The sequence below is a fragment of the Rhinoderma darwinii genome, chromosome 1 (assembly GCF_050947455.1).
Source record: "Rhinoderma darwinii isolate aRhiDar2 chromosome 1, aRhiDar2.hap1, whole genome shotgun sequence".
In the NCBI taxonomy this organism is placed as follows: Eukaryota; Metazoa; Chordata; class Amphibia; order Anura; family Rhinodermatidae; genus Rhinoderma; species Rhinoderma darwinii.
Window position 1 is genome coordinate 613,261,462 of NC_134687.1, and position 14,963 is coordinate 613,276,424.

The 14,963-nt window shown below is 39.0% G+C and overlaps 1 protein-coding gene across 3 annotated transcripts in view; it reads right to left on the minus strand.

Annotated features, from left to right (window-relative positions):
* Positions 1-333: 333 nt before the first annotated feature.
* The window catches only part of DCC (DCC netrin 1 receptor), a 735,384-nt gene continuing 720,754 nt past the window's right edge, over positions 334-14,963 (minus strand). For all 3 annotated transcript variants that reach the window (XM_075841459.1, XM_075841451.1, XM_075841442.1), the window contains 2 exons: positions 7,866-8,008; positions 334-7,358 (listed from right to left, as the gene is read on the minus strand). In XM_075841459.1, the coding sequence (XP_075697574.1) occupies positions 7,269-7,358; positions 7,866-8,008 (233 nt within the window). In that variant the 3' untranslated portion in view covers positions 334-7,268. The remainder of the gene's footprint in view (positions 7,359-7,865; positions 8,009-14,963) is intronic.

Below are 14,963 nucleotides of genomic sequence, written 5' to 3' on the forward strand. Positions count from 1 at the left end.
TGATGTAACCAAAGGTTGAACTTTTTGTCCTCAATTCTAAGCACCATCTCTGGAGGAAACCAGGCACTGCTCATCACCTGCCCAATACCATCCCAGGCACTGCTCATCACCTGCCCAATACCATCCCAGGCACTGCTCATCACCTGCCCAATACCATCCTAGGCACTGCTCATCCCCTGCCCAATTTCCGCGTAAAAAAAAATTGTCAAAAAACTCTGTGTGAACTCCCCCATATATGTTCTGCTCATTTACATTTTTACGCAGTAGAAAATTTGGAAGCTGATGAATGTGTTTTGTATCAAAACTTTATTCAATAAACAAAAGAATGCAACATCATTGGGTAACATTTCTATAAAAAAAATGAATATGGGACTGTTCTACAGTGCATTAAAAAAACCTTTTCTTCTTGAAGTAGTATACAAGATTGTGTGTAGAAACAGTCAATTTTAAACTAGAAGTTATTAAGTTTCCTTTCGGAGAACAGAATTGACATTTAAATATTGCAATCACTAATCTAATTTGGTTAACAATTCAAGAAATTCTACTGCTTCTTCTTTCCATTTGGAGATGTTTTGTACCCGAAATAACTGACTTGGCCCTTTTATAAAGAGATGTACAACCAGCAAAACACACACACACATTTTTGTAAAGATATTCAGATGGACTAACACAGAGATTCTTGAATAGCACATATTAAACAATGTGTTTACAGATAATCAAATTTTTATTTTAATTTTAACCAACATTTTTGTGGGGTTTGCAAGACTCAAGTTTTTAAAGGGGTTGTCACATCACAGACAACCCCTTTCCTAGGAGAGCCAGATCCTGACACCCCCAGGGGAACCTCGGGTAGCCAAATATTTCCTCTGTAGCAGCCACTGCAGGGGAAATGTAGTATTACATAGCGGCCATTCAGATAAATGGCTGTCCATGTAATACAGGCCCCCTCTATGACTTCCATTTGCCCCAATAAGGCATATGGACAGGAATTGTCTTCATGAGACAGCCCCTTAAAGGTGTAAAAAATTTGAATCAAAAAAGAAATGCTCAAAAACAGTGGGCTGTATGACAAGACAACGTCCAGTAATATGTGATCAATTCACCAAAGAGTATACAACGTATTTTATTAAAATAGGTGGTAAGTTGAAATATGTTGACTTTGACCCATATTAGCGCCCGTTGGTCCTCAATGAGGCGCTCTATTGTCTCCTAGAAGCAATGCAATACTTCTAAGGGCTTATTCAGACAAACGTAGTATACGTCCGTGTGACAGAAGTTTTTTTTAATGGGGCCGTTCACACAGCCGTTGTTTCAATGGACCGTGTGAAGGACCCGTGAAAAAATAGAACATGTCCTATTTTCGTCCGTTTTCATGGATCCCTCAATAGACTCAAGCCTGTGAGGGATCTGTGAAAACGGGTCCCGCACGAGTGCAACTAGGACGTTCAAAAGAGAAATTTTTCATGTCCAAGTTTGCACTCGTTTGTGCAAATCAGGCCCACAAAAAATTATCTCTATACCAGGGTTTGGTATGGAAAGCACCAGTATACTACGTCATGTCTAGTTAGGGTTATTCCATTTGACTACATGTAAATTATTTCCACAAATTATAGTCTTTTAGGGTAAAGCAATTTGTTGTACATGTTGCAAAAGGGGTGCCATACTTTTTGAAAATAAAATTTGGAGAACAAGGTTGCAAACTTCCAAAATGAAATTAACAATGTACAGGCTACTGCATACATTTCTTATAAATGAAGACAGACAAACATGCTGAATACACTATTCCCATATAGTCAAACACTAGTAATTGGAACTGAATTATTTTGAACTTTTTTTTACAGAATTAAAATATTAAACAATTGAATAATCTTTAGTGAATTGCATTTAAAACTTATACAGAAGTATAATACAAAATGCCCAAAAAAAAAAGAAAAATATATCAAAAACTTTCTAGCCCTAGAAAATGTTTGTACAAATACAATAACAAATGTACATCAGTCTCAAAAGCCAAGGTCAGCTATTTCATAGCGGATACCAATTTTATCATAATTTACCTAAAAGGAACAATCTAAATAATAAATTAAATAATACTTATAAAAAAAGCACACCCCAACCCCTCCCCAAACCAGTTCACGAAGTCAAGAGCTGGTAGAATTATTTTACAGTTATAAAAAATGTTTTAGGTTTTTTTTGTGTGTTTTTGTTTTTTGTTTTTTTTCTACCACATTGCTCTCCTTGCACTGAAAAGCGTGCAGCATACTGTGATATATGACCCACAATAGTATAGTAATGATCAGAGCATGTACATCCTTGCAATACAACAAGCAGGAGGACAAAAATTGGGGCAATCGGTGACAGGTTTAAACAAGCTACAACATTCAGTGCTCACAAAAAATTACAATAAAAGGGTGAGGAAGATAATCTAGAAAACCCAAGTGTCTTGTTTAATAATTCAATGCTATGTGCACAACTGTGCGGTACCGCATAGCAACCAATCTACCTTCCCTTTTATACTCTACGCTACACTATAAAAATGACAAAAAATATCGTATCAGTCACTATGGGGAAGAGACAATTTTGCACATAGCTGAAGTTTATTAGATGAGTTGATGTGATGATGACTTACAAGATAATTTATTCTCGGGTGGATTCTTCATGGTCGGTTTGTTCATTTTCTAGGTAAGGCTAACTTTTTGTATGCTTTTTGAGACTATACAAACTTTTAGAGCTGCCAGTAAAGAAAGTTTACTGTTAAAAATTTTTATTATCGTGGGAAGCAAATTGAATCATTATGATTTGTGGTGGATTCCTATGAGGATTGGGGTTTAAATGTTCTTCATTATCCAAGTTATCTGGAATACTGTAAGGTCAATGTTTATCATAGATGTACAAAAAATTGTATTGAAAGGATAGTTCCACCATTGGACCCAAGTGTTTTGAAAAAACAATTGTACACCCTATGCAGTCTTTTCTTACCTGAATAGCTACGGAAATAAGGTGTTTTCTTCAGTATTTTTTGGATATCTATAATGACATGATCTCGTTGTGCCATCGGAGGGTAAGGAACCTCTTGGCATTTTTAGAGGACCTTGTGAAACGCCACACGTGGATAGTACTGGACAGGGTATTGTATGTTGCCCAAGTCACACAGCTATCAAGCATTACAGACACGAGCAATGCACTAAGTCTTGGTAGCTTCTTATTCCACTCCCCTGACTAGTTTGTTGTTGACCACCAAACGAAACGCATAGGGGTGCTTACTTGGGGCTCCTATAGGGTTTGTTTTTATGCCGTTTAAAAATTAGGGGCAGGTTCCGAACCTGGACTTCCCTTTCCGGGTGGGTTTTCCGTTTAGGCCTAGGTATTGACAGGTCAGAACAAGAGTGGACTATGGCCAGCGGACGAGTCCCCTTATGTGTTTATACTTAAAACAAAATGGAATTCAAGGATGGCTATTAACTTTATGTTCTAAATGGGACCTCTATTCTGTGCTATTTCCTTTTATAATATATCAGAGCTCCATATTTTCTGAAACAGAGCTCCAAATCCACTGTATGTAGACAGAGTAAATTATAAAATACTGGCTTTCTGCAGTACTATGTACTATAAACGTAATAATAAAATAATATTCAGTAAGCTCCCCCTAGTGGAAGTGACAGGCAGACAGAATTTAATTATTTAACTCTGTGGCTGTTTGAAAGGAAGTATTTACGTTATTTAAAACTCTGTATTAGAAAGCCAGCTCTGACCATTATAACGCTATATTATGACATATATCAGCACAGATTGTTGGAACTAAAATTAGTTGGCGCTAAAAGGCAGACATTGACTTGGTAAATCATCTAATAAATTAATTAAATTGTATTGGTCTGTGGTCCTACTGAAGCTTACAATATATTTTTTTCTTAGGAATGCACACTTTGGGACCAATATCATAGGAAGCCAATCAATCTACTTTAAAAAAATATTTTTGAAAAGGGAAAGTCCTTTAATATAGGCAGGACATGTTAACTCTACACAGAAGTTGCCCTGGCCGGATTCGAACCCACAACTCTATTTCTAACTCATAAACAAGTCTGATGATGAGGATATAGGACATTGCTAAAAATTAACACCGTCCTCTGAAATGAATAGGTTTCAACAGGGACCCATTAAAATATTACACTCCTGGGCACCAAGGATGAAGCTCAATATTAAAGTAAAGTTATTTTACATTTTCAAAAACGTTAGTCCTCCAGGTGGAACTATCCTTCAAAAACAAAGTGTAACGGAAAGTCTCAGAGCAAGAGTCAAGTATTTAAGGCAGGTAATACCATTCATACTCATTGACTATATGTGAGCTATGATCCCCATGGGTGATGGGAGTATTTTTCAGATATATTTTAATAGGTAAAATGTGCTGTACGTATCTGAATGGCAATGAATACAAATAATGCTAAAAAGGATTGCCGTGACCATGAGGTGTTTATGTTACTATATCTTAGGGTTACATTTGTCAGATGGAAACAAAGTATCTGCCGATTAAATACAGTGGTGGCATGACGTGGAGGACTCGGGTGTCACAAGAATGGAGCCTTTCAATAAGCTAAATGCTAATACAAGCCGGACGTCATTGGCACTTGGTGGGTCGATGCTGTTGGTAAATCAAATGTATAATACTAGCTGACTCTATAACATGGTGGCCACCGTCTGGTGTAATAAAGACATTTACAACATACAATAATAAAAATTTTAAATATTGTTACATTTTCTGTCCCTCCCCTCAAGTGTTTGATCTCTGGCCAGTCCTATGGAAGTAATTACCGATGGAATCAATTTCCACAACTTTTTCAATCGAACTAGTGGAATGGAATTTATCTGACTTTTGACACAACTGGATGTAACTGGATGCAAAGGTCAGAAAAGTAGTATAACCTCCGATACTGTGTGCCAGTAGTCACCGTATGATATATAGTATCAATTTTATAGAGAAGATAACAGACAGTGCCCTGTACCCACTCATCTGTGCTTCATCGCTACTGTCTAGCATCAGACATAAATCATAACCAGAAGAACATTCGAGGTCAAAGAATTGTTTTCTAGAATTCCATCTCCTTGGTCAACCTCTGTATACGCCGGTGACAACGGTAAAATAGACACAATGTTATACTTTGTGTTTTCTCCGAGCTTTTTTCTTTTCCAAAAAGTTGATGCATCTTGTTTATTGACTCTACTAACCCAATATCTCTGATTACATACAATAATTCTATTATAATGTGTATGTGAAATAATTTCTGGGCAGGGCAGATGGGGGGGGGGGGTTGTATTGTAAATTTTGATGTATCGTAACATTGAATTAACATTGGAATCTGCTATTATGTAACATTTATCTTTAATAATTGAATTGATCCGTTTTAAGCCTCATGCATGAGCCAGATATGTGTGAATGTAGCTTGTACAACATCACACAATATTGGGGCACTGTGTGTTACCCCCATATGGCAAATTATTATGGAGGAAGTCTCGTAATACAGCATCCGATGGAGCATGCCTTTCTTAGAACAAAAAAATATCAGCATCTATGCCATTGTATAGAATTTTTCTTTGAATATTGATCCAGTCTGACCCTCACTTGGGATCAGGGGGGATTTTTTTCTTTTTAGGGCAGGTAGGTTACTGCCTTATGGGTATTTTTTTGTTTTAAACTTTCCTCCGGCTCAATAGGGGGTAAAACAAAGTTCTATGGTTTACCCATGTCTCTTCCCTTTCTCTAATCTCTTGGTTAAACTTGATGGACATATGTCTTTTTTCAACCGCACTAACTATGTAACTATGTCTTAAATAGTTTCTGTCAAATTCCTTATAAATGAGACAGAGGAAACCTCCATATGAAATCAGAGGCATACAGATGTATAGTACGGCCCCATAGACACTATAGATGCCATATTCAATGCATTATGGAGCTATAATACAATTGTGTGAATGAATCCTAAAAAGCATTCTAACCCATTAGTATGGGACCATCACTAATATATGGAATAAAAAGGTCACAGAGCTCAATAATACATTCAACACCTTGAACATTTCCATAGCTTAGAATGCAAAGCACTACTTTGGAAAGCCATTGGCATGGGCAAAACAGTGGCATTGGATGTTCAAAGTGTCTACACAAAGCTCTAAAGGGGCTTAGTCTCATCAGTGAGGACTGGAGTAAATTTATTCCAGGAATTGGTCAAGGTTCATCTTGCTCATAGAACACCAGGCATGTCTTCTGATAAGATTTACTTAGGGGGTTGTTGCCATCACAGAAAGTGATGGCATATTAAAAGGATATGACATCACTATGTGATCGGTGGGGGTCCGACTGCCGAGAACTCCAACGATCATGAGATTGTAGGGGCCACAGTGCTGCATTTCCTATAAAGCGATGATCTCAGCCACCGGTTAAGCAGGGAACTGCAGCACAGCCCGATTCCCTTTAAGGGGTAATCCAGTGCTAATCCAGTGCTGTGGTCCTTCATTTTCACAATCGATGGGGGTCACAACAGTCAAATCCCTGCTGATCAGAAACTGATGGCATATCCTTCTGATCACTTTCTGTGAAGGGATTAACCCTTTAACAGAAAAAAAAACAACTTATGCACCACCTGCACATTATGATTGTAGACTTGTGGGTCTTTTTTCTCTCTACACCTCTTTTTGGGAGTGTTTTTAAATAATCTTATGTGTCACATACTACAACATTTGCATTTTGTTATGTTGATTTGAAAATAAAAGCTATACCTAACAAAAATGTACAACTGGCATAAAAAAATAAAAATTCAACTACTACACCCTTACTAAACCCTCGAATAATGAACATGAAATGAGAACGCTTCAAATTTTAACAATAAAAATATATTGAGGATGGAATTATAGACCGGGCCTGACATTATGGCGTCTTCAGGTTCTGAATTGTGGCTCAATCTTTCCAGTAAGAGAGTCTTTGACACAAAATCTTTACATTGATTTCCGTGAAAATAAGGAACGGATGAAACCGTTCTGTGGAGTTGATGGATGTCATGTGAATTCTTGCAAGTATTAAATCCATGGTTGGGAAAGGCCTGTGGGTCTGTCCATTGGTTTTAATGGGCAAAGATTTACTGTGAAACACTGGTATGCTGCAACAATCCTGGGTGTCCGATTAACTCCTTGGCTGCCATTCAGAGGGGGCTAAAGTGCATTGCTCTGCAATACTTTCCAGGTCCCCCGCCAGCAGCAAAAAGAGCTAACTTTTTTTTCAGATGCAGTTAAAAAGCAGAGCCTGTGATAGCATTGAGCTGCTTCATCAAACCTTCCAAGCTTGCCATCTGTTCACTTAGGTCATCTTGCTCGTATACCTGTTAAACAAAAAAATTATAATTTTTTAGAAAAAAATTTAATATTTTTTTTCTCTTTAAAACCGAATTAAAATTTGTAATTTTTTTTTGTGTCAGATTTTCTACAGCACATTCCGATCCTATTCTTGTCTATACGGCCCAGTAATATAGTAGTTAGTATTAAACATGGCGCCGTTTTTAAGGCCATTAGCAGAGGAGACTTTGTACATTTTGTAGCTCCCATAGGAATCAATGAACAGAGTCGCCACCTGTCCATTGATTCTCCGCCTTGATGTGGCGACGGGCTACATTTTCACCAGGTGACCCTCATTCTAGAGATAGATGCGGGTCCTAGGGCTTAAACCCGAATCTATTAGATATTTACAGAATATCCCATGAATATGGCATAAATGTCTTAAACTTTTGTGGGGTTCCTGGATAGAAAATTGGCTCATCAGCGAAATATTTACTGTGTACTTGATATCAGTACCAAATATGACTAGAATTAAAGTCAGAAGTGGGTCTTACACTGGCAGGGTCATCTGTGTGTTTATGACTTTCCTCTGACACTTCTGGAGCAGTCGGTACTGACACAGGGAGAAGCGGAGATCTTGCTTTTCCTGCCAGCCCCAACGACGCAGTCTTCACTTGTGGCTTGGGTAAACTGGACCCTAAAATTATAAAAAAAAAAAAGACATTTTACATCGAATCAAAATTTCCATATTTTAATCTCCATTGATATAGGTTTATACAAACTCTAGTTAAAATGCAATTGTTCCCTATAATGTTCTATATAAACTTGTATTTTTGAAAGGTTTTTTTTAAAATACAAAAAGAATACATTTTGTAATTTATTCAACTTATCGATTCTCACCCATTCCCCGCTGTTTACAAATCATATCATGTCATGTGACCAACGGGATCAAGCACGGCCTATCCATAGTGATGACATCACTGTGGACGGCAAATGACATGTCGCCAATATGGCATGGGAGTGGACAAGAATCAGTAAGGTAAGTATATTGAAGAGTTGGTTAGCACTGTGGCCTTGCAGTGCTGGGTTCCTGGGTTCAATTCCAGCGAGGGACAACATCTGCATATTGTGGGTTTCCTTTGTATTCTCCAGGTTTCTTTCCATGCCCCAGAAACATGCATTCATTGGCTGCCTATGAAATTGGCTCTACCGTGTGCCTGACATAGGGAAACTAGATTGTGAGCCCCATCAGGGACAGATGTGAATGGTGACAATATCTGTGCCATGTCTTTGCAACACATTAATGCCAATAGACCCTGTTCACACAGCGTTTATTTTTTATACATGTATTGCGGCATGCTTTACGCACCAAAATACACGTTAACAAAAAGCTTGTCTAAAGCTTTCCGTTGACTTCAAAGAGAAGTTGTGCACTTAGCGCAATTTTTTATACGTGTATAGATGAATTACACCCTGTGTAAAAAAAAAGTGTCATGTCAATTCTTCTATTCTCGTGTATGTTATTGGATTCAATGGGAGGCTTAAAACACATGAAAAGAATGTGGCCAATAACGAGTAAAACAAAAACCCAAATTTGTGTATAGTAAAATAGCTCATAAAAAAGTGTGTTTCGTTATTTTTCTGCTTGCAAAATATGCCGTGGCCTTTAAAAAATAACAACTAAATAAAAAAAAAGGGTCTGTGTTTTTTCTTCACAAATAGTGCCCCTTGTGTCTATATTTGGTATTGCAGCTCAGCCTCATTCCCACGGACAAGAGTGGTGCTTTTTCTGGAAAAAAATCTCCGACCCTTTTCTCAAATCTTAGCCAAATCTTAGGGCAAGTTCAACAAAACATTTCACTTCTTCAAGGAACCGGTCAAGAGCGGCTGCATTGGCAAAAGGAGTAAATGATACCTACATTTATATCTTTTAATCAAAGTGGTACACGTTGTGTAATACATTTAGCGCATCTTCATAGATATGTTAGACACTTTTATCTTCTTTACACCACCTTTTGTCTGTTGTACTCCACACTAATATTTTGCGCCATAATTAATAGTTATTAAATTTGGGGCATTTTTCAACTCTTTTTTCTAAACACTTTTAAAAACTTTAAGGCATAAAAAGTTTCAAAAACATAATAAATGTGGTGAACGGCATGTATGATAGTATTTTTGGCGCAATTTGAGCCAGTATTCTGGCACTTTTTGCTTTGTACACCTCCACTATTGAGTCTGTTGAATGTATTATGAAGATATAAGTTCTAGTTAAAATATGCAAATCGGACGATTTAGCATTTGCGCTGGCAGCCATCACACTAATGATGCTAATACCCTTTTTATTATAATCACCGGGATGCTTTGTAATCACTTATTAGTCGGTCCCATTCAATTCCGGTGCTGATGTCAGCAAACCTGGAAAGTGCAAAGCACTCGGAGGGCTAAATAACTCGATAAAGCGTCTAAATGGTAACATTTCCAATGGGGGAATCTCATCAGCAGATGATTCGGGGCTTATTTCATATAATACTGAACTTATACCGGTTATTATCTCCTTTTCGTTGGCAAAAGTAAAATGTCATGATGTAAAAGACTTTGCAAGTCAGGGAATTAATTCAACTTGTGCCGTAGCTCGTGAGCCAAGAACACTTGCTTGTCATCCCAAGTAATTACTAGAAGCATGATAGCGAGCGGCGGGAGGTGAGGTGGGGAATAAATATATAATGAGATTGTGCTGCCATTTGGACTGAAGACTGTAGGCTGCCAATATATAACATCCAATTCTTGAGGAAATCAACCGGCTGCCAACTATTGTAGAAACAAACACTATGTACAGAGATTACCAGTCATGAAGCCAATTCTGATATTTCGAGATGACCTGATAACTTGTGGTGGCCATTTATAGTAGTAGTCACTACCTACTATACCAAGTACTAATGACCGGACTATACCAAGTACAAATGACTGGACTATACCAAGTACAAATGACCGGACTATACCAAGTACAAATGACCGGACTATACCAAGTACAATTGACCGGACTATACCAAGTACAAATGACTGGTATATACCAAGTACAAATGACCGGTCTATACCAAGTAAAAATGACCGGACTATATCAAGTACAAATCACTGGACTATACCAAGTACAAATGACTTGACTATACCAAGTACAAATGACCGGACTATAGCAGGTACAAATGACCAAACTAAACCAAGTAAAAATGACCAGACTTTATCAAGTACAAATGACAGGACTATAGCAAGTACAAATGACAGGACTATAGCAAGTACAAATGACCGGACTAAACCAAGTACAATTGACGGGATTATAGCAAGTACAAATGACCAGACTATACAAAGTACAAATTACCGGACTAAACCAAATACAAATGACCAGACTATAGTAAGTACAAAAGATCGGACTGTACCAAGTACAAATAACCAGACTATACCAACTACAAATGACCCGACTTTATCAAGTACAAATGACTGGACTATACCAAGCACAAATGACCGGTATATACCAAGTAAAAATGACCGGACTATACCAAGCACAAATGACCAAACTATACCAAGTACAAATGACCAGACTATACCAAGTACAAATGACCAGACTTTTTCAAGTACAAATTACTGGACTATACCAAGAACTAATGACCGGACTATACCACGTACAAATTAGCGGACTACCGGACTATACCAAGTACAAATGAACAGACTTTATCAAGCACAAATGACCGGTCTTTATCAAGTACAAATGACCAGACTTTATCAAGTACAAATGACCGGACTATACCACGTACAAATGACCAGACTATACCTAGTACACATAACCAGGATATAACAAGAACAAATCTGACCACCATATATATTCATATTATTTTTATAACAACGAAGACTGTTCATATCTGTGGCAAAGGCTTTGTTTAGGAGCCTCCATCGCAGATTCCGTCATATATTCCATAAAAAAATAGCACTATGTAGTCCTATTTTGTCTGGCAAAATGACAGAAACAATGATGAAAACCCCACTGTACATCATATGGGGGGGGGGGGGGGTACCAACAGAAGCTACTGCACAATGGATCTAACATAAGGCCAGCTTACACAGTACCAATTATCAGTAGACATGCACATGTTCTGTATAGATGGACGGTGGCCCTCAGAATCATCAACTCAAGTGGTCCAAGGAACCTCAGTCCGACACTGGTGCTACCAATAACTTCTAGAGCTATGAAAAATTCTGCATTTTGTGGAAAAATCCAGCTTTCGAGGACGCATTTAGGAGTAGGATAATGTTGTATATTTTCCACGCCATGCATATGCAGGTTCTGGTGGAAGTAAGAAATGCTATGGAGTGATGTAGGCTGCACCTGCATTGCCCGAGGCCCACAGAGAAGAGACTTTGATCAATGACCTCCTCAGTGACTTGTGTAAAACCCTGCCATGCGCGGCAATAGCAATGTCCCCCGATGTCTCATTAACAAAATGTTCTCAGCACCTTCAGAGCCACATCGCGCATGATAAGCACATTTAAACAATACAAATTATTTTTGGAACATGTACATTTGGGCCATACGCAGATCTTTGTTTTCCTGCTTATATTAATCTTCCTGATGTTAATATATGAATAGAGCCAAACAATAAGGAAATTATAAATTTTTCTCAGGGATCAAATGACTGTATAGAATTCCCATAGGAAATGGACTGACCATAAAATCTCAAACATAAACAACATAGACTTTATAAGGGCATCGCGTATGAAATAACAAAGACCCAACTCTTGTACCCCTCTAATTTTATGTCGAATACATAGGCATAACTTTAAGCTTCTGAGCCCCAACACTAAATCTGTAACAGGCCCCCCACATATCAAACGTTATTTATAATACAGGTGTCCTTTTATGCAGCCGAGGTTTCTTTGAGCTCCTCAGGCACCAGGGCCCGAGGCAACTGCTACCTCTGAACCATGGTCAAGGCATAATTGCTCTTCCTTTTTTGCCCAAACAGTCTCGTTCTAAAATGAGTATTTATTTAGTGGTAAGTCAAAAGTCAGGAACTACCCAAAGATCTTCTCAAGCTTAGACTGATCTCATCTCGATCACGAATACAGCTAGAAGATCTCAAAACAGAAGTGTCTTATATATGTTTGGGTGGTTCCCGAATTATGACTTACTAAGTATTATATTTATGTGGTATTACACAACTTGAAAACCTTTAGGCCTGTTACAGCCAACATGTGATGGAGCTCATATTAAAACTCCATATGGTTTACAGGCCAGCTTTCATAAAGATTTTTAAATGTTAAAAACAAAATTTCAAACCCATTTGTTACGTACAGGCCCCATTCACACGACCGTAAAAAACCTCTGTTTTTGAGGACCGCAATTGCGGTCCGCAAAAACGGACCCATTCACTTCCATTGAACGCGGACACCTTTCCGTATCGCTACGGATGAGTGTCCGTTCCACAGAACTGTGCCGGGAATTATGGAGCATGTCCGTTCTTGGTCCGCAATTGCGGCACGAACTCCTCCATAGAAGCCTGTGGGGGAAACCAAAATTGCGGATGGCTAGGGAGGTGCGTCCGCAAATACGGATAGCCATCCGCAAATACAGAAGTGTTGCTAAGCGACAAAAAGGGGATTTCCCATCAACCAGGCCTCTTTTTTTGCGGATCTGTATATACGGATGTAATACGGATGCACTACGGACCGTATTTGCGGATACCATTCAGCATAAATGGGTACGTTGCTGATGATTTGCTTATGACTATAAAGCAATACGGAACCGTATTTGCGGTAAGTATTTGCGGATACGGTCGTGTGCATGAGGCCTAAGGCCCCATGCACACGACCGGGACCGCAATCACGGCCCGCGATTGCGGGAACGGCCGGCCGCCGACTGACAGCCGCATTTTCGGGCCGTGCTCACATACAAAGTATGAGAGCACAGCCCGCAAAATGCAAAAGAACAGACATGTTCCATAATTGCCGGAACATTTCCACGGCACGGACACCCTTTCCGTAGTGCTACGGAAAGGTGTCCACGTTCAATGAAAGTGAATGGGTCCGTTTTTGCGGACCGCAAGTGCGGTCCGCAAAAACTGAGTTTTTTTATGGTCATGTGCATGGGGCCTAAGTCTTTTTTCCAGTTCACAGGTAAGGCCCCATGCACACGACTGTGCCCGCAATGACGGCCCGCGATTGCAGGCACGGCCGGTCGCTGACTGACAGCCGCATTTTCGGGCCATGCTCCCATACAAAGTATGAGAGCAAGGCCTGCAAAATGCAAAAGAACGGACACGTTCCATAATTCCCGGAACATTTCCACGGCACGGACACCCTTCCGTAGTGCTACGGAAAGGTGTCCGCGTTCAATGAAAGTGAATGGGTCCATTTTTGCGGACCGCAATTGTGGTCTGCAAAAACGGAGGATTTTTACGGTCGTATGCATGGGGCCTAAGACCTAACTTGTAGTTTTCTTGTGCTGTTCACTCTTGGTTTGAATGTTTTACATCATGTAGCAGTAATGGTTTGTTTTGTACTTATGCTTTTTGGGGGTATAAAAGGGAGGGATGTAAAACAAGTTTATGCAGCATTGAGTCTGTTGCGCAGCAAACATCACTTTGATTTCCACTTCAGTAAATGTAAATAAATGGCCTGAAATATCCACCTACTAGTTGTAGTTGTGGCATACCCTACTGCATGAACTACTACAGGTTGGGAGGAGGGGCGTTAATATACTTTGTAAACAATTATCCATATTCTGGTTAGAATTGTTCTATAGTTAGAAAATGTTGCCTTTAACAACCAAAAATGTCTTAAAAACGAAACAGTCCGACTTTAATATTAATACCACGTCAGTAAAAAACAGGGGCAAAGCTATAAGGGTAGCAGTCGCACTAGCAGAGCTGTAGCTCTGGGCAAAGGTTAACTCTTCACCCAGGGCAAAGGTTGATTTTGCTGCCCCTTTCCTGTATCTAAATATCCTGGACGAGGCAAAGTAGCTTGTTAGCACCCTCCCTGTAACCAGGGCACATGTCTGGTAGCCCGCCCTCAGCTAGGATGCTGCGCACCAGGACTCTGGTGCGTAATGGGCTCCAAAAACCTCTGCCACAAGAGAAGACACCAATATTATAAATGGTACATGGTGGGTCGGGGCCCTGTTACAGATTTTGCTTTCGGCCCAGGAGCTTCAAGTTATGCCACTGGGGAAAAACCTAAATATAGAAAAAAAATATTTGTGCTGAAAATTTTCATAGCCTGCAGGGAGAAGATAAATGTAATTGCAGATGTAAATCCGATTGATGAACAATCCCTTTAAATTGAGAATTAGTACAATTATTTTCTTTGACAAGCCGGTTTAGGTAACCTTCCGACATGTCTCAGACACCTTCCAATCTCCTTCACTTTTTTGATGAGACGTTATCAACTTTGATGATTACTCAGCCTGTTTAATATTGATATTGCAAATTGATTTCTGGGCCATGAATAAGTTAAGCTTGAGAGAAATGACATTTGCGGAGGATTAAACTTATATTTGCGCTGACAAAATATATCGTCTCCTTTCAGTTTCTGCATTTAGATTACGTTAGGCTGACAGTTCTGGAAATGGATATAAAATCAGACTATTTTTATTTATCTGGAAC